Consider the following 20,000-nt stretch of genomic DNA (forward strand, 5'->3'; position numbering starts at 1 on the left):
CACAGGAGAACCCCGTAGCTCCACACGTCTGATTTAGTGGAAAACCTCTGCAGAGCCAAAAAAAAAAAAAAAAGCACAGTAAAAGTTAGCCGCAGAAACATCCACAACGACAGATTCAAATTTCTCCGTCCCAGGCGTCTGAACAACCAGATGGCGTCGAACGCGGCCGATGATCGACTCGGTCCGCGTCTCCGCGTGAACCTGCGGCTGTACCTTCTCTCTCAGGGCCTCGGGCGCCGTCCACTTGACGGGCAGCTTGGCCGTGTCCTGCGTGGAGGACGCCTCCTTCGTCAGGCCGAAGTCGCTGACTTTGGCGATGTTGTCCTCGGAAACCAGGACGTTCCGGGCCGCGAGGTCCCTGTGCACGAAGTTGTTGGCTTCCAGATATTCCATGGCTTCACAAACATCACTACGGAAACGGGGGATCAAAGGAAAGACGTGAGAAGCCAGGATCAGCAGTAAGCAAATCCGTAAGCTCTGATGTTTGACGTAGCAGCGGAGACGACACTCACAGTGAGAATTTGAGCAGGCACTCTCCGCCCAGCACGGTGCGCCCTCGAGAGCGCAGGTAGTCCACCAAACTTCCCTACGCACACACACACAGGCACACACACACAGGCACGCGCACACAGGCACACACACACACACACGCACGCACAAACACACGCACGCACGCACACAAACACAAAGAGGGTTTTCAGTCACAAAGCGTGGACAGAGAGAGAGAGAGAGAGAGAGAGAGAGAGAGAGAGAGAGAGAGAGAGAAATGGACAGACAGAGAGAGAGAGAGAGGGGGATGGCTCACCTTCGACATGTACTCAGTGACAATGAAGAGACTGCCTCGCTCCTCCACTATGACTCCCAGCAGCTGCACCAGGTTATTATGTCTCAGCTGCCTGAGGGGTGAGGAGAGGAGACACACTGCTCTCAGTCTCATACCCAAATCCCACTAAAACCACAGGGAACGAGAGAGAGAGAGAGGGGAAGGACTGGGAGGGAGAGAAGAGGAGGGCGGAGGGAGGGGTAGCTGATGGGGGGCGAGGGGGGGTGTAACGGAGGAGAGAGTGACTCACGTCATTACAGAAGCCTCTGCCAGGAAGGCCTGAGCCGTGGCATCGTGTTTAATGCACTTCACTGCCACTTTGGTCCCTCTGTACTCGCCCACCATCACATCTGAAAGCAGCACACGCACAAACACACACGCACGCACACACACGCACACACGCGCGCACACACGCGCACACACACGCGCGCACACACACGCGCACACACACGCGCACACACACACACGCGCACACACACACGCGCACACACACACACGCACACACACACACGCACACACAATCATACAACCATGCACACACACACACAAATCCAGTGAGTGAACTAGAAAACACGAAGGCAGTTTTTTTATAAAATAAATGTTTTAATGTTGCAACAAACACACACCTCCAAACTCTCCTTTCCCAATGGTCTGTAGGAGTTTGAGTTCCTTCCTACTCAGTGCCCAGCCGCCTGTGGAGCAGAGAGACCAGCCTAAGACCAGACTCTGACAGTACCACATCCACACATACAGACCCACGGCCAACAGGGACACACAGGCATAATTATTCTACACCATCATTAGACAGGCCACTGATGAAACCTCTGACTCACTGACATGACATATTAACACACATTCTCTCTCTCTCTCACACACACACACACAGTCTCTGTCTCTCTCTCTCCCTCTCACACACACGCACACACAGCAGTCAGTCTCTCTTGCTCTCTGACACACACAGCAATCAGAATATCTCTCTCTTATAGACACCGAGCAGAGACTGACTGTCCTGGACACTGTGGACATGTTTAAAGAGACTTACTCCTGGACACTGTGGACATGTTTAAAGTGACTCTGGACACTGTGGACATGTTTAAACAGACTTACTCCTGGACACTGTGGACATGTTTAAAGAGACTGTGGACACTGTGGACATGTTTAAAGAGACTGTGGATAATGTGGACATGTTTAAAGAGACTGTGGACACTGTGGACATGTTTAACAGACTTACTCCTGGAGAACTCGTCTTGGGCGGCCACTGTTCCCTCCATGAGCTTTGGCTTAATGAGACGTGTACACAGCCCGTCAGCGTCTTTGGTGTAATGCTGTCAAAGGACACACACACACGCACACACGCACAGACACACACACGCACACAGACACACACACACACACACACACACACACACACACACACACGCACACACACACACAGAGACACACAGAGACACACACAGAGACACACACACAGACACACACAGACACACACACAGACACACACACAGACACACACACAGACACACACACACACACACACACAGACACACACAGACACACACGCACAGACAGACACACACACACACACACACACAGACAGACACACACGCGCGCGCACACACACACACACACACACACACACACACACACATTTGTTAGACAGCATTTTGAAACAGACGATCAACCCCTTTTCCACCTATTTGGGCCCGTGTGAATGAAAGTGACTCGGTGGGGTCAGGATTAGGGTAATGAGGGAAGTTTCCGGAGGATTCTCAGATGTGACCTTGAGAAGAAAAGTGTGTGTGGGGAGGGGGGGGGGTCTGAGGAAGCAGGGCCTTCTGGGATTCGATGAGATTCTATTGATCGATTGCTCAGTGGTATCTGTGGGAAAAGAGGAATGGGACGCCTGCGTGGGTGTGAGAATGTTCTGGAAATCCGCCCTCACGCGGTCTTCCTTTCAAAGCGAAACACCAAACGTACACACGCTCAGCTCAGCTCTTAGACACAGCACACAGCGAGCTTAGAGAGTCCCTAACTGAGACTTTCACTGAATCATCTGGAGGTTCGGCTTTACAAACAGAACACGGTGACATCAGCAAAGTAAACGTGCCCGTTCCTTGTCCAAAAAAAGAGACAATTTGCGTTAAAGTGCGAACCCGCATCCGTGTATGCATTGGTTATTTGGCCGACACATAAAAAAATACATATATCTGACATGATGTAAGTGCCACCAGCAGGGGGCAGCAGAGCCACAGCACTGAGGTATGGGGACATGTCAGGGAGACGCTCCAGGACCTTCATGTCATAGCACATGCAGCCTCACTCCTACTCTCTGCCCTAAAATACTCACTCTGCTGCCGCTCGGCATTACACAGGGAAAAGGGACATTTCAACTCACGTCACACACGCGCTTTAAATGACACCGACAGCGTCTCGGTGCTTTTGTCACTGTGACTCAGGCCTCAGTAACACCTAGCTCTAGTCACATGAACGATGTGTATTGTGCACCCAGAATAAAAGGAAAACCTGTTCCTTTCCTATACTGAACAATGGACAGAAATGTTTTTGTCTGTGCGCTCATCTGAGTATCTGCGTACAGTTCAGCTTGTCCCGACGGCTTTAATTCTGTCTGGTGTGTTTTGTGTGGTTTAACTCTGTCTGGTGTGTTTTATGGGGTTTGTTTTGTAATTTACCATGTCAGACAGACAGCGTTTTCATTCGAGCGGTCTGTAAAGCCATGCACAGAGCCTGCTGTCCCAGGCTAAGACAGGGAGTAAAAGACATGAGGAGAAAAAAGCCAACAGAGAAGAATGTATGGAATTCAGTTCCAGGCTAAAATACAGAGGAGGTGAAGAGGGAAGGGACTCAGGGGAGAAATATATGAGAAAACACAAGAGACAACAAGGGAAACAGAGAGAGAGAGAGAGGGAGAGGGAGAGGGAGGGGGAGAGGGAGAGAGGGAGAGAGAGAGAGAGAGAGAGAGAGGGAGAGAGAGAGAAAAGGAGAGAGAAAGAGAGAGAGAGAGAGGAGGAGAGGGAGAGAGAGAGAGAAGGAGATAGAGTGAAGGAGAGGTCATGACAGAGCTCTCAGTGGCAGTGCTGTGGAGAATGAGAAACACCAGCTGTGACAGAGAGGGGGGGGGGTGCTGAGGTCAGAGTGTGTGAGAGAGAGCGGAGTGTGTGAGTGTGTGAGAGAGTGTGTGAGTGAGTGGAGTGTGTGAAAGAGTGTGTGAGTGAGTGGAGTGTGTGAGAGAGAGCAGAGTGTGTGAGTGTGTGAGAGAGTGTGAGAGAGAGCAGAGTGTGAGAGTGTGAGTGTGTGAGTGAGAGCGGAGTGTGTGAGAGAGAGCAGAGTGTGAGAGTGTGTGAAAGAGAGCAGAGTGTGAGAGTGTGAGTGTGTGAGTGAGAACGGAGTGTGTGAGAGAGTGTGTGAGAGAGTGTGTGAGTGAGTGGAGTGTGTGAGTGAGTTTAAAACATGGCTGCTCAGAGCGACATTCCAGGCCAAATCACAGAGCCATCAGGAGAGAGATCTTCCTTAATTCAAATCTGATAGCACCAGCTCCTCACCCCACAGAGGATCAAAGACTTCCCCTCCATCTCTCGCTCTCTCTCTCTCTTTCTACAAACCAAGTTTTAATTTCAGCACAGACTGGTGAAGAAAAAGAAAACAGCTATGTGGGGCCTGAGAGAGACACAGCCAATCCACTGTTTCATTTCCAGCTTTGCCTGAGAAGCCAGGAGAAGTCGACTCTTCTGTTATTACTACAGACAGGGGCAATGCAGACTCTTCTGTTATTACTACAGACAGGGGCAGTCGACACTTCTGTTATTACTACAGACAGGGGCAGTCGACTCTTCTGTTATTATTACAGACAGGGGCAGTGCAGACTCTTCTGTTATTACTACAGACAGGGGCAGTCGACTCTTCTGTTATTACTACAGACAGGGGCAGTGCAGACTCTTCTGTTATTACTACAGACAGGGGCAGTGCAGACTCTTCTGTTATTACTACAGACAGGGGCAGTGCAGACTCTTCTGTTATTACTACAGACAGGGGCAGTGCAGACTCTTCTGTTATTACTACAGACAGGGGCAGTGCAGACTCTTCTGTTATTACTACAGACAGGGGCAGTGCAGACTCTTCTGTTATTACTACAGACAGGGGCAATGCAGACTCTTCTGTTATTACTACAGACAGGGGCAGTCGACACTTCTGTTATTACTACAGACAGGGGCAGTCGACTCTTCTGTTATTATTACAGACAGGGGCAGTGCAGACTCTTCTGTTATTACTACAGACAGGGGCAGTCGACTCTTCTGTTATTATTACAGACAGGGGCAGTGCAGACTCTTCTGTTATTACTACAGACAGGGGCAATGCAGACTCTTCTGTTATTATTACAGACAGGGGCAATGCAGACTCTTCTGTTATTACTACAGACAGGGGCAGTGCAGACTCTTCTGTTATTACTACAGACAGGGGCAGTGCAGACTCTTCTGTTATTACTACAGACAGGGGCAGTCGACTCTTCTGTTATTATTACAGACATGAGAGGTCGACTCTTCTGTTATTATTACAGACAGGGGCAGTCGACTTTTCTGTTATTACTACAGACAGGGGCAATGCAGACTCTTCTGTTATTATTACAGACAGGGGCAGTGCAGACTCTTCTGTTATTACTACAGACAGGGGCAGTCGACTCTTCTGTTATTATTACAGACATGAGAGGTCGACTCTTCTGTTATTATTACAGACAGGGGCAGTCGACTTTTCTGTTATTACTACAGACAGGGGCAATGCAGACTCTTCTGTTATTATTACAGACAGGGGCAGTCGACACTTCTGTTATTACTACAGACAGGGGCAGTCGACTCTTCTGTTATTATTACAGACAGGGGCAGTGCAGACTCTTCTGTTATTACTACAGACAGGGGCAGTCGACTCTTCTGTTATTATTACAGACATGAGAGGTCGACTCTTCTGTTATTATTACAGACAGGGGCAGTGCAGACTCTTCTGTTATTACTACAGACAGGGGCAGTCGACTCTTCTGTTATTACTACAGACAGGGGCAGTCGACTCTTCTGTTATTACTACAGACAGGGGCAGTCGACTCTTCTGTTATTACTACAGACAGGGGCAATGCAGACTCTTCTGTTATTATTACAGACAGGGGCAGTGCAGACTCTTCTGTTATTACTACAGACAGGGGCAGTGCAGACTCTTCTGTTATTACTACAGACAGGGGCAGTGCAGACTCTTCTGTTATTATTACAGACAGGGGCAGTGCAGACTGGCCAGGGTTGTACGGTACACGGTACAAGGTACACTGAGGCCTGTCTGCATGTCACCGGCATGTCCAGTTAGTCCTGCCTGTCTCCCACACCAGTAGCCACTCTCTCTCCCGGTCGACGGGAGCGTCACACGGTCGGTCTGTGAGGCTAGGGTCTACAGACTCCGCTCACCTCCACAAGCTGCATGAGGTTCTCGAAGTACTCCTCCTCGTCGATGGAGAGCTTGCCGGCATGGTAGATGATTCTGTAGTGCTCCACCTTGCCCTCGCAGCTGACACACAGGGTGTAGTCTCCAGGGTAGTTGGTGCTCTCACGCACCAGGAACAGGCCCGTCTCCGGAGGGTAGAGCAGCCGCTCCGCCTGCTCCCGCGTGATCTTCCCATGGAACCATCTAGAAAAAACCCCCCCAAAAAAACAACACAGAGGATAAAGTCATTTATTTCTTTATTTATTATTTATCATTAAAAGTGTAACGGTTCTGAAATCGAGACTGAAACCGTGATACGACCACGGTCTTGTGTTGCACTTCCGGAAGACAGAACCGCGATATTGGTCCAGTGAAGTCTAATGGAGAACAAGTCTAGTGGAGAGTATGGGTCTAGTGGGGAACGCGGGTCTAGTGAATGGGGAGAACAGCTATCTCACTGCTGTCTTTTTGAGCAGGAGAGACAGTGAGGCAGAGAGAGCAAGAGTGCATGTTTGAGAAAGCAAGAGCGAGACAGACAGAGAAAGCTATATATGTATATATATGTATATATGTATACACACACACACACACACGTAGAGGGAAACATATATGTACAGAGACAGAGTGCGAGAGCGAGAGCAAGAGCGAGAATGAGACAGTGAGCGGGGAAACCATCAGACAGTAAGTTACAGTAAGTTATAATTAGTTATAATAAGTTACAGTACTACAGACAGAGGAACAAAGCTGGCCACAGTTTCAGATCTGTCACATGGACGCCAGCTGTGTTTAACAGCGTCTAAGACTACGCTTGTTTTTTTTTTTGTTTTTTTTTCGTTCAGCTGAGAGCAGGAGGTTAAGGTCAAGCGCAGAATGTCTGAGCTCAAAGGCAACATGAAATGTCACTGTGATGGTCTCTAACAAAAAAACAAACAAAAAAAAAACACTCTCCACACAACCAGAACACAGTAAAGTAACACAGCCGAACACAGGCTCAGAGCTGCGTCAGTGAGTCTGATCGTCCGATGGGAATGGCACAGTTTTGCATTTACAGCTTTTTCTGACCGCACCTCCCCCCCACCTTTTGTTTTTTTAAATTCCTTCATCTGAAACATGAGGCTGCAATTTCCCCGACCTGATGACTGCGCAGTAACTGGACAAGGGCTCAGTGAAACGCTGAGAAACACTGTTTGGAGACGCAGACGGGATTCCTCTGCGGTTTGGATGGTGTACAGGGCGGTGAGGAGAGCAAGTGCTGCTGATTTGGACGGTTGTGCAGTGCCTGCTGGCTCTGGTGTGTAGACAGACCAAGCCAAGCTTAAAGAGGCTTAGGGTGGATGAAGATGATTAGATCAGTGGAGCTGCTTCTCCCTGAGCTCCAAAGCTCCCAATGTCTAATTAATGTGTAAGCAGATACCATCAAAGCAGCCAAACACGGGAGCGCTCACAGAAACACACGCAGTCAGAGCAGACAGGGAGCAAACGACACAAGCAGTCAGAGCAGACAGGGAGCAAACGACACACGCAGTCAGAGCAGACAGGGAGCAAACGACACACGCAGTCAGAGCAGACAGGGAGCAAACGACACACGCAGTCAGAGCAGACAGGGAGCAAACGACACACGCAGTCAGAGCAGACAGGGAGCAAACGACACACGCAGTCAGAGCAGACACTGAGCAAACGACACACGCAGTCAGAGCAGACATGGAGCAAATGACACACGCAGTCAGAGTAGACAGGGAGCAAACGACACACGCAGTCAGAGCAGACAGGGAGCAAACGACACACGCAGTCAGAGCAGACAGGGAGCAAACGACACACGCAGTCAGAGCAGACACGGAGCAAACGACACACGCAGTCAGAGCAGACACGGTGCAAACGACACACGCAGTCAGAGCAGACACGGAGCAAACGACACACGCAGTCAGAGCAGACAGGGAGCAAACGACACACGCAGTCAGAGCAGACAGGGAGCAAATGACACGCAGTCAGAGCAGACAGGGAGCAAACGACACGCAGTCAGAGCAGACAGGGAGAAAACGACACACGCAGTCAGAGCAGACACTGAGCAAATGACACACGCAGTCAGAGCAGACAGGGAGAAAACGACACACGCAGTCAGAGCAGACAGGGAGCAAACCACACACGCAGTCAGAGCAGACACGGAGCAAACGACACACGCAGTCAGAGCAGACAGGGAGCAAACGACACACGCAGTCAGAGCAGACAGGGAGCAAACGACACACGCAGTCAGAGCAGACACGGAGCAAACGACACACGCAGTCAGAGCAGACACGGAGCAAACGACACACGCAGTCAGAGCAGACACGGAGCAAACGACACACGCAGTCAGAGCGGGGTCCTGGAGCTCGAGACACGGAGCCCGGGAATAGGGGGATGGAGAGAAATAGTGTAGATGACAATGTGGAAAATACATAAAATAAAAATATACAAAATAACAAAATAAATAAAAAAATGAAAAAAAGATGAAGGGAATTACACTTTTAAAATTCCTGTAGTGTTGTGTTTAGGCTCTCAGCAAAGGTTGACATTCTCTTTTTTGTTTTCTTGCTCTGCATAACCGTGTGCTCACTTTAAAATAACTGCATTGATAGCTGAGTTTCATGAGCCTAACTGTCAGCACGATTAGCTTAGCTGGGAACGCTGGGTGTGTGAGACTGCGGTTTGGCTGGATTCCCCATTCCTGTCATTGTCTCCAGTTAAAAAAAAAAAATTCATGTTAGCACCTTAAATCTGCCATCGCTGCCACTGGAACTCACGAAATCCCCTCACACGGAGTTATTTTAAGGTGTGAACACAATGCTTTAAAAATGAAAAGTTGATAAACGTGTACTGTGACCTCTACGGCAGGTTCTGTTCTCACCCGTAGGGGGCAGAGCTGAGCTCTGGCTAACTGAAGGGTCAGGTCTCAGTCAACGGGCCACAGCTGGCCTGTATTACACAACACAGTGAAGCAAATTCTCGCTCACGACAGCTGTTAGACATAATCTCAAAAACTCCATCCCCCTCCCTACGAGGGTTCAGCCCACGGAGGGTTAATATCCCTATCGAAAGTTGAGTCTGGGCAGAATGGGTCTATCAGGTCACCCACTGGAGCAGCAGCAGGGTGGAGGCATCCGTGTGGCAGCAAGGACGGAGAAAGCCTCTGTCCGTCTGTGGGTGAGGACCGTAGACTAGCTCCACTGTTCTGTCAAACCTCTCAATGTCTCTGAAACACAGAGCTGTTTGAGAAACCTGACAGTCTGTAAACCGGATGGTCTAACGCACAGAGACCCTTCACAAAGCACTCTCCAAACAGCAAAGATCACCCTGGCTTTTTAGCCAAAGCCTGTCTTCTAGAGATTACCAGATTTCGTGTTTGAAATCTTGAGTGTGAACATAAAAACACAGATACCTGCCTGTTCAGTTGCGCTGTAACGCGGTATTGCCAAAAGACAGCTGTGCTGTGTGTTTGGCTGGGCTGACTCTGAGCAGACTGAATTCCCATAATGCCTTAATCCAGACCAGGCCCTGCTCTCCAACCTTCACGTCTATATGTCTGAGCCCTCTGCACTGTGCTGGTGTGGGAGAGACTCTTAACAAAGCCATTTGCATAAGTCTGGCGCCCCCCCCCCCCCGGTCTGACTCTAGCCATGCAAAGGCCAGACTACACTGAAACTCTAACCACAGACAACAGAGAGGAAAAGGCTCGTAGGGACCCAGACAGCGCGAGTTTCACAACATTAAGAACGGTTTTAATACCACAGCGGCCTGTCAGAATTAACAGTGAAAAGATCCAAAGTCACGGAGGGCTTCGGTGGTGCTCTGATGGTGCCCATGTTGTGTCTATTTAACATCATTAACCCTCCAGGATCAGAGGGAAACACAATGAAGAACAGCAACACAGCACATTCATACAGGAACATAACTGCACTGACCAGATAAACAGATGAAATTTTACATTAGGAACACGTTTTTTCTGTTTCCTCCAAACTGAGGAAGTACTCATGACCTGATAGGATGAGGTGAGTGGAGCGCTTTAAGGTCAAACACACACACACACACACACACACACACACACACACACAGGGTCAAAGAAAGGTCGAGGTACTCACGGCATCAGACTCAGTTTCCCGCCTGATTTTACACCCTCCCTCTTCTGCACGTAGTTGGCGGGAATCGTGCCCTCTCGCCCCACGGTATTCTTGGCTTTATACCAGTTTGGGTCCTAAAACAAACAAACAAACAAACAAACAAAAAAATTCAACACAATAAATTACACTCATTCTCTGACTCCTCCCTGAACAGCCTTCTTTTCAGTGCACCGGGGTTTTGGTGCAGGATACACTATTTGGAAGAGTGTGAGAGGTTTTTTTTTTGTGTGTGTGTATGAGTGTATGCGTGAGTGTGTGTGTGTATGAGTGTATGCGTGAGTGAGTGTGTGTGTGTGTGTGTGTGTGTATGAGTGTATGCGTGAGTGTGTGTGTGTATGAGTGTATGCGTGAGTGAGTGTGTGTGTGAGTGTGTGTGTGTATGAGTGTATGCGTGAGTGTGTGTGTGTGTGTGTACCCTGGTCACTCCGATGATAGTGAGCACGTCTCCCTTGCAGAAGGGCAGGTCTTGCTCCGTTGTGCCCTGGAAGTTGTACTTGGCTATACATTCTGTGCCAGGAGGCCAAGCGGCCTGGACCGCAGACGGGCCAGAGATAGGGAGAGGGAGGGAGAGGGAGAGGGAGAGGGAGAGACAGAGAAAGGGAAGCGGGGGGGGAGAAAGAGAGAGAGAGAAAGAAATACAGAGTTAGGAGGACTTGCTTATCCATAACATAAACAACAAACGTTTCAGGAATGAGCAGATCTGTTCAAACACTGGAGGTTACGTAATTGACAAGCCACTGGGAGTTATATAATACGCAGAGTAACCTTGCTGTTAGTGACATGACTGCGGAATGAGATCTTCCTCATGACGAGTATCTGACTGTAGGGCGTGTGTGTCTGGGAGCAACTGACTACGGTCCCTTGACAAATAAAGTATGCAAATCTCAGAACTGGAGGAAAAGAAAACTCGCTGACAGTCAGAGGCAGTGAGATGGTCAGGATGCTTGACTGACAGAGGAGGTACAGGGGCCTTCACACGTCTGAGTCGACCCCACCGCCTCGTCCCACACACCCTCACACATCAATCAAGAAAACGAATGCGTCGGCACACACGCGTGTTATGTGTGTGTGTGTGTGTGTGTGTACGTGCGTGAGTTAGTATGTGTGTGTGTTAGTACGTGTGTGTTTGTACGTGCGTGCGTGTGTTAGTATGTGTGTGTGTGTGTTAGTATGTGTGTGTGTGTACGTACATGCGTGCGTGTGTGTGTGTAGACTAACCTGTAAACCGGACATGGTAAAGGGGGAATGGGGTAGTGGGTTTCCTCTGGCACGCGTCACTGGTCAGCAGGTACCATCAGCGCTGGGGAGAGAGAGAGAGAGAATGACAAAGATCCAGATTAATCAGAGCAAAGGGAAACTCATTACAAACACAGGTTCATCTACAGCACAAACTTCCATTTAGTCTACGCTGAGCCCTGTTTCAGAGAGGCCTTGAATCTTTACTCCTAGAGTCAAGAGTCAGGGTGGCAGACATCCAGCCAATCACCCAGCACCTCTGGCTTCATCCTGTCTCTGTTCATGTCTCTGAGCCACGAACAAACGTGAGGATGGAGCTAAGTTCATAACATAAACCTTTCTGCCTAATAACCTTTCTGCATGTCTGAGCAGCGGGTGGGTGTTCCATACCATGCTATCTGCAGTAACTGGAGACTCACTGCTTAACAGTAATGGAGCACTGAGGGCCAGGCAGACAGGTCTGTGACAGATGAATGAAGTTATTGTATTTTATAAGCTGAGCAGTAATAAGTTCTGATTTGCATCAGGCTTCATGTGAACACAACGCTTCTTTACAGCGGTGTGTTCCAACCCTTCTCCTTCTCACACTCGTCTCATTCATCAGCAAAACACAACTCATCAGGTTTTGACTTTGGATTTTCCACTGAGGCTTTTGCATTGTCTCTGCTGTGACCTCTCCACCACTTCCCCAGTCACAGCCGGAGACCCCCCCCCGCCCAGCCCAGCCCAGCCCAGAACACGGCGGGTGGACGAGAGAGGGCCGGACAGACCCAGACCACGAAACTCCATTCCTACATACGGAGCGGAGCCGCTGAGAGAGCCGTGACGGGGGACAGGGGAGACGGCGTGTGGAATTATCTGGAAAGATTATGAAGTGTCAGGTCCGGGAGAGAACGAGAGTTGAACAGGCCCCAGTTCAGTGTGCTGTTCAACTCAGTTCTGCATTTCCACCTCCTCTCATTGGTCCTACTGATAACAGGACGTGTGAGATATAAAAAGAGAAACAAAGCGGAACACAGAGGGGCACATTGACTCACATTTTCCATTAAACACCAGAAACATGTGGGGGTGGGGGGAGAGACATGGCACTTTCAGTCTGTGTCAGAGACCAAAACCCCACTCCACACCACAGCTGTGTCATCATGCAGTCTGGTCACACTACACACCTCTCCTCTCAACCGCAAACATGGCTCCATAGGTGCTTTCGGACCGAACAGTTCTAGGGTCTCATTTGATAGGAACTACCCCCTGGGGAGCTTCCCCTAGAACTACATACGTTCTAGGGCCTTTTTTCTGTTTGCATTTGCACCACCAGTAGGAACGCTGAAGTGACGTAAGCCGGCCGACGGTACAGCAGCTAAGAGCTTTTGTTTACGACTAACCATGGATAACTGCACATTTTTAAGTACAAATTTAATGACTTTTAAGACCTTTTAAATACCTCAGAAAGGAAAAAAATACCATTACTGCGACAAAAGAAATCGACAAACTAGACTACAGTATACACAATTAACCAGTTTTATTGAATTTGAATGACAGAAATATTGAGCGCACATTAGATACCATATAACTGCCTTCTCATTAACGAAAATAAAACTGTATGGCGATAGACCCAGTCCAACGGGAAAAAATGTCCCCCTGCATTTATGCATTTACCATCGCAGTAGCAGTGAATGACTCGATGGGCATAGTACTTTTCGGGTGCTAGCATAGCGCTTGTGCCTGACGCTGGCTCGCAACATCGTGTTTTTTTTTTTTTCCTTTCTCCCCGCCGCAGCCCTCAAATCGTAAGCTGGATAAACACATTCTTATTTTAGGTTAAAATACGGATCACAGCCACACAAGCGGACACACAAGCACCTACCGAAGCGGAGTGTACGCTACCTCTTCTATGTACAAATATACATTAGACGTTGCAGAAATGGTCATTGTTGGGGGATATAAAATACCGGTAAAATAAAACATAAAAACCATGTCTCCCCTCCTACAATTCCAGACATTTTGAGACATTTTTAGACATGAATATCAAAAACAAAATGTAATACGTTCTAAGACTTTATATTTTGCACGGATCTTTAAAAATGGCGGTTGCAATCATCGTATACCTGCGTCTGGACCAATGGCTGTACACCTACGTCACAAGGTTCCTATTGCGCTGCGGAAGTACCTACCCTGAAGTAGGAGCTAAAAAGCCCCTCAAAACGGCGTTCTACGAACTATGATCGTTCTAAGTTCCTGCGGTGCGAACAAGCGAAAAAGGGGGTACTTTCTCCAACAGTTCTAAGAACTATGAAAAAGTTCCTCCGGTGCGAAAGCGCCTCATCACTCCCCTCACACACCTTCACCAGAGACTCCAGGTCTTCCCACTCACAGGAAAATTACGGCTCTGTCACATACACGTCTCTCACTAGCACACACACACACACACACACACACACACACACACACACACACAGAGTGCATGCCTGCTGTGGCTGAGTGGTGGTGATGACCACTGCTCATGGTGATATGTAACTAGATCCTTGAAACCCCAGGGCTGCTGTATCCTGTGTCGAAACAGGAAGCCGCCTAATTGCAGACTGCTGCAGCTCTGTATGCAAACTGATGGAGCCAAATATAGCCACAGCACACAGGCCTGTTCACTCCCTCCACTATGCCACCTCTCGGGATGGCGTGATTGTAGCGCAAAAAAAAAAAGAAAAAGAAAAAAGAAAAAAGAAAAAACAAGTGTGTGCAGCGAAAGAGGAGACAGCGTGAGAAACGACAGCATGAGAAGAGAGAGATGTGAGCAGACAGTCACCAGCATGTCCAGCCTGGAGAAGCTCATGCAGGTACGGAAACTGCTAGAAACATGCAGTCTACCTGCCAAAAATGGATGCAGTTTTTGAACGGAGACAATGACACACACATCTGGGTAAACTGGAGGCCGTGCGTGTGAAACCTGCGGTCCTGATCAACCACTGCAGCCTGGGTTTCCTTTTCTTTCCAAACCCTCAACACCCCCCCCAATCAAGTTCTAAGCGCTCTGAGCTTCCGTCGTCACCGTGGCAACAGTGACGAAACGCACACCCACGAATGGCCGTCCGCGACCGATCCCCTCTGTACGTCTGCGGCTCCAAACGAGCGTCGATCCGACGACCCACGTTCTCGTCTTCGCGCGCCGCGCCTTTCCCAAAACTTCGCCGAACTGACGACAACACAGGAGACAGGCGGAGATAAAAAACCAGTCAGCCAACTTCTCACATGACTCACCCACTTATTCACAACTTCATTTTAGTGTTTCACAAACCAATTTTCTAGTCATAAGTTCACCATCAAAAAAGGAATGTACCATATCCTGTCCCCCAAATCAGTCACCAAAGAGTTAACAGAAGAAAAGAAACACTGGCGGTCTTTTCTTTTTGTTGTTGTTGTTTTTTTTGGTTTAACCTAGATTAGACAGCTGAGGTCATTCTTTTCAGAGTCCGTCTCCCATGACAGCTCTCTCAGCCTATGAGGGTGAGGGAAAAACGCCTCTTCAGTTAACATGTGTGAAACCAGCCAAACTTCAAGCTTAGACACCTCCTTCAGAAAACTGACAAGAGTCCCATCTCTGACATATCATTCTAGGGATGGAAAACCTGGCATTCCGGCTGGGAATGTCAGATATAGGACAAAAGGCAGTGCTGGAACGGATGTGGGACTTGGGAAATCCGCAGAGACGCTTAAAAGGGAATGATTTTATTCAGGGACACTCAACATCAGTATTATTTCTTTGGCTGATGCCAAATATTGCTTTTTGGAATCACAGCAGGAGGGAAACAGAGGACCAGAGTGAAAGAGTGCAGCTGTAAAACCCAGACTGGCCAAACGCCTCTGGGCAGAAATTCCCACCTTTACACAACTGACAACCTGTGAACCGGGCTGAGGCTCTCTGACCCCAGAAACAACCTTGAGTCTAAAGACGCGGGTCTGTCACCGAGTATGTGAAGCACAGACCAGGACAGACAGAATAAATGATCAAACCCACAGTAAACCTTCAATACAACATCCACGTGAAGCTCACGTCATATCAGCTGAGAAAGCACAGAGAGATGAGAACCAACAACATCCACATGGAGGACACGTCAGACACACTGAGAAAGCACAGAGAGATGAGAACCAACAACATGCACATGGACAACACATCAGACACTCTGAGAAAGCACAGAGAGATGAGAACCAACAACATCCACATGGACGACACATTAGACACACTGAAAAAGCACAGAGAGATGAGAACCAACAACATCCACATGGAGGACACGTCAGACACTGAGAGAGCACAGAGAGATGAGAACCAACAACATCCACATGGAGGACACGTCAGACACACTGAGAGAGCACAGAGAGATGAGAACCAACAACATCCACATGGAGGACACGTCAGACACACTGAGAAAGCACAGAGAGATGAGAACCAACAACATGCACATGGAGGACACGTCAGACACACTGAGAAAGCACAGAGAGATGAGAACCAACAACATCCACATGGAGGACACGTCAGACACACTGAGAGAACACAGAGAGATGAGAACCAACAACATCCACATGGACAACACGTCAGACACACTGAGAAAGCACAGAGAGATGAGAACCAACAACATCCACATGGAGGACACGTCAGACACACTGAGAGAGCACAGGGAGTCAGGAGCTAACACTCACTACAAGAACCTGGCTTTGCATCCAAAATCGTACTATACCACACCTGACATATGAAATGAACATATTTCCATACTCCGCAGGTACGAACCATAATTCTATAATAAGCAAAAATGTCGAGTGGATGTTGGAAACACAGAGTCCGGTGTAGAAATCCTTCACGTACAGCCGTTTTGACCGTTTGACACTGCACTAGTGATGTCAGAGCATCGCTGTGAACAGGAAGTCATTTCTGCTCACAGAATGGAAAAGGCCAAAGCCGCTGAGGACCAGCAGAACGAGCATCACCCCAGCGGGCATCACCCCAGCGGGCATCACCCCAGCGGCCATCACCCCAGCGGCCATCACCCCAGCGGCCATCACCCCAGCGGGGTTCCTCTGGGGCCTCTTTTCCTGTCAGGGGAGGGGCACCCTACCTCTTTACGTGAAATAAAATACATCTCAAATCATACACTTCTGTCAGCTGTAATGTTGTCTGCATTACATCTGGACCATCAGAAGGTACACACTCCCCCACCGGAAAGGGGGTCCAGTCCTGGGTGCAGGTGGAAAGGTGAGCTGCTCACCGTTAAAGCACAAAGTTAGCATTGTGCCGTTTACAGGTTGTTGGGAAACAGAGAGATGAAATATGTAAATGTGACCTTACGCAATATGCAAATATGAGGTAATAGCATACACACAGGGCTGTAGGTGGACAAACCAGCCTACAGCACGGCACAGCCAAACTCTTATCTCACCATGCTAATGTTTCAGTAGTGCTGTCAGAGGGGGGTGAGACAGGAGTGCTGTCAGAGGACGGGGGGTGAGACAGGAGCGCTGTCAGAGGACGGGGGGGTGAGACAGGAGCGCTGACAGAGGACGGGGGGGGGTGAGACAGGAGCGCTGTCAGAGGACGGGGGGTGAGACAGGAGCGCTGACAGAGGACGGGGGGGTGAGACAGGAGCGCTGACAGAGGACGGGGGGGTGAGACAGGAGCGCTGTCAGAGGACAGGGGGGGGTGAGACAGGAGCGCTGTCAGAGGACGGGGGGGTGAGACAGGAGCGCTGACAGAGGACGGGGGGTGAGACAGTCTGTGCAGCCACATCCAGAGACTCTTCATTAATTCTGACTACAGTCTCCACACAGGCGCCTGGCTGGACAGAAAGCCCCTCCCCATGCAACCTCCTGAAAGAACACCACCCATTTCACCCCCGTAAGACGTCCACTGACAGACATGCATGCGTGAGAGGGAAGGATTAGAACGCAGAACGCTGCAGAATGAGGCCGCCTGATGGTTCTGAACCTGGGCACACCATAACCACGTCAACCCCCCTAAAGACTTAAATAACAAAAAAACCAAACAAACCAAAGTGCCAAACCAGAATCAGAAATGACGACCAATACAGCTACAGCCAGACGACCAGAGCTGTAGACAACATACCACACAGGAGGAAGGCAGCAGGGCGAACGGCTATGCCTCTGACATCACATGTCCCATACAGCCCCGGCGCACCAGCCGAGTTCCCCTTTACAGATAATAATCATAATAATAAAAAACATTTCATAAAGCAGTGCTCCTGCTCAGAGAGGTCAGATCACTGGATGTGTACACAGGTATGATTAACCTGAGGAGTCTCCTGGATCCGTCATTTAAGGAAGAATACACACAGACGTAAACAAACGTAGTCTGGAACAACAGAACAGTCTTCAAGTACATAAGACACAAGTCAATATGAGCTACATGATAACGATTACATATTGCATGTGTTCCTCCAGCAATGTCAATCCTGGTATTTACTGAGTCTGAAACTGAAACTGTGCTTGGAGCAGACCTGCAGTAGATGAAATGTTTAAGCTGATTTCCGAGAGGCAAAGACACAGGAGAAGAGCTGTGTATAGTGGTGATCCAGCAGAGGGAGAAAAATTCCCATCAGAGACGTCACGTCCACTCACGTCTCCCTCACATTCTCTCTGCTCCGTCCCTCTCCCACACAAAGCTAACGAGACAGCTTTTAAAATGCTGTCTTTTCAGCGGCAGGAAACCTCGCCTGACGCAGATACAGGCTTTTCAGCCACATCAGAGATCCAAGGGGAGGACCTGAGTCAACGAAAGTGGCATGAAAAACCAAAAAGGAGAGGGGGGGGCAGAGGTGAGGAGAAAGAGGGAAACAGGGGGGGGGGGGGGGTTGAGCATGAGAAAGAGAGGTAGAGAGAGAGAGAGAGAGGGATATGAGAGAGAGAAAAGGGGTGTGTGTGAGAGAGAGACAGAGAGAGAGAGAGAGAGAGAGAGAGAGAGAGAGAGAGAGAGAGAGAAAAGGGGTGTGTATGAGAGAGAGGTAGAGAGAGAAAGAGAAAAGGGGTGTGTGAGAGAGAGAGGTAGAGAGAGAGAGAGAAAAGGGGTGTGTGAGAGAGAGGTAGAGAGAGAGAGTGAGAGAGAGGTAGAGAGAGAGAGAGAGAGAGAGAGAGAAAGGTAGAGAGAGAGAGAGAGGTAGAGAGAAGGGGGGTGTGTGAGAGAGAGGTAGAGAGAGAGAGACAGAGAGAGAGAGAGAGAAAAGGGGTGTGTATGAGAGAGCGAGGTAGAGAGAGAGAGAGAGAGAGAGAGAGAAAAGGGGTGTGTGAGAGAAAGAGGTAGAGAGAGGGAGAGAGAGAGAGAGAGAGAGAAAGGTAGAGATAGAGAGAGAGAGAGAGAGAGGTAGAGAGAGAAGGGGTGTGTGTGAGAGAGAGGTAGAGAGAGAGAGAGAGAGAGAGAGACAGAGAGAAAAGGGGTGTGTATGAGAGAGCGAGGTAGAGAGAGAGAGAGAGAGAGAGAGAGAGAGAGAAAAGGGGTGTGTGAGAGAAAGAGGTAGAGAGAGGGAGAGAGAGAGAGAGAGAGAGAGAGAGAAAAGGGGTGTGTGTGAGAGAGAGGTAGAGAGAGAGAGACAGCGAGAAAGAGAGAGAGAGAGAGAGAGAGAGAGAAAGGTAGAGATAGAGAGAGAGAGAAGGATGCAGGGCGGCATGCCTGCTCAGCTTGCTAAACTTCAGTTCATTAAACAGTGGGTCTGGCTGTGCCATCTGTCGCATGCCAGCGTCTTTTATCGATTTCACTTTCCTCCCTTTTCTCAGCCTGGTCCAGATTTCTCCGTCCCTCTGAAAGGGCCGGGTCCACGGACCCATCTGTCCCCTCTCTCCGTCTCCGTGTTCTGCTGAGGACAGAACTGCGGGAGAAACACACACACCAAAGGCTCAGAGACCCCTCCCCATGTGGAGAGTGTCAGTCTAAAGAGGATACGTGTCTTTCCAGATAAACAACTCCATAAGAGAGAGAGAGAGAGAGAGAACTCCTCAAGGAAAGAAAGAGAGACCCTCAGAAAAAGTGAATGTGAAAGAGGAATAATGAAAGAGAGACAGACAGTGAGACAGAAACAGGGAAGGGGAGAGGGAGGGGAGAGAGAGAGAGAGATCATTTCACAAAAAAGAAGAGGGAATAAATTATCGACAGTCTTGGACAGTAACACCTCTGTTCTTCCTATGAAAAAACTAGAGGCTGGGCCAATTCCTGCTAATAGAAATCAATGAAACTGCCCCCCCCCCCCAAAACTGAGAAACACACACTCAGATTTCAACCTCCTCATGTCTCATGTTCCAGTGCTGTCATAGCAACTTCCACTGCG

At 49.1% G+C, this 20,000-nt stretch overlaps 1 protein-coding gene across 1 annotated transcript in view; it reads right to left on the bottom strand.

The window, feature by feature from the left end:
- cskl (c-src tyrosine kinase-like) overlaps positions 1-20,000 on the bottom strand; it is a 31,779-nt gene that overhangs the window by 583 nt on the left and 11,196 nt on the right. The window contains exons 2-12 of the mRNA XM_030765043.1: positions 11,668-11,749; positions 10,865-10,978; positions 10,411-10,523; positions 6,283-6,502; positions 2,055-2,148; positions 1,450-1,515; positions 1,074-1,173; positions 806-896; positions 513-586; positions 214-409; positions 1-47 (exon numbers count right to left, since the gene is read on the bottom strand). The exon at positions 1-47 is cut by the window's left edge and continues 40 nt beyond it. Of these exons, the coding sequence (XP_030620903.1) occupies positions 1-47; positions 214-409; positions 513-586; positions 806-896; positions 1,074-1,173; positions 1,450-1,515; positions 2,055-2,148; positions 6,283-6,502; positions 10,411-10,523; positions 10,865-10,978; positions 11,668-11,682 (1,130 nt within the window). The 5' untranslated portion in view covers positions 11,683-11,749. The remainder of the gene's footprint in view (positions 48-213; positions 410-512; positions 587-805; positions 897-1,073; positions 1,174-1,449; positions 1,516-2,054; positions 2,149-6,282; positions 6,503-10,410; positions 10,524-10,864; positions 10,979-11,667; positions 11,750-20,000) is intronic.

Source organism: Chanos chanos, chromosome 2, assembly GCF_902362185.1.
Source record: "Chanos chanos chromosome 2, fChaCha1.1, whole genome shotgun sequence".
Classification (NCBI taxonomy): Eukaryota; Metazoa; Chordata; class Actinopteri; order Gonorynchiformes; family Chanidae; genus Chanos; species Chanos chanos.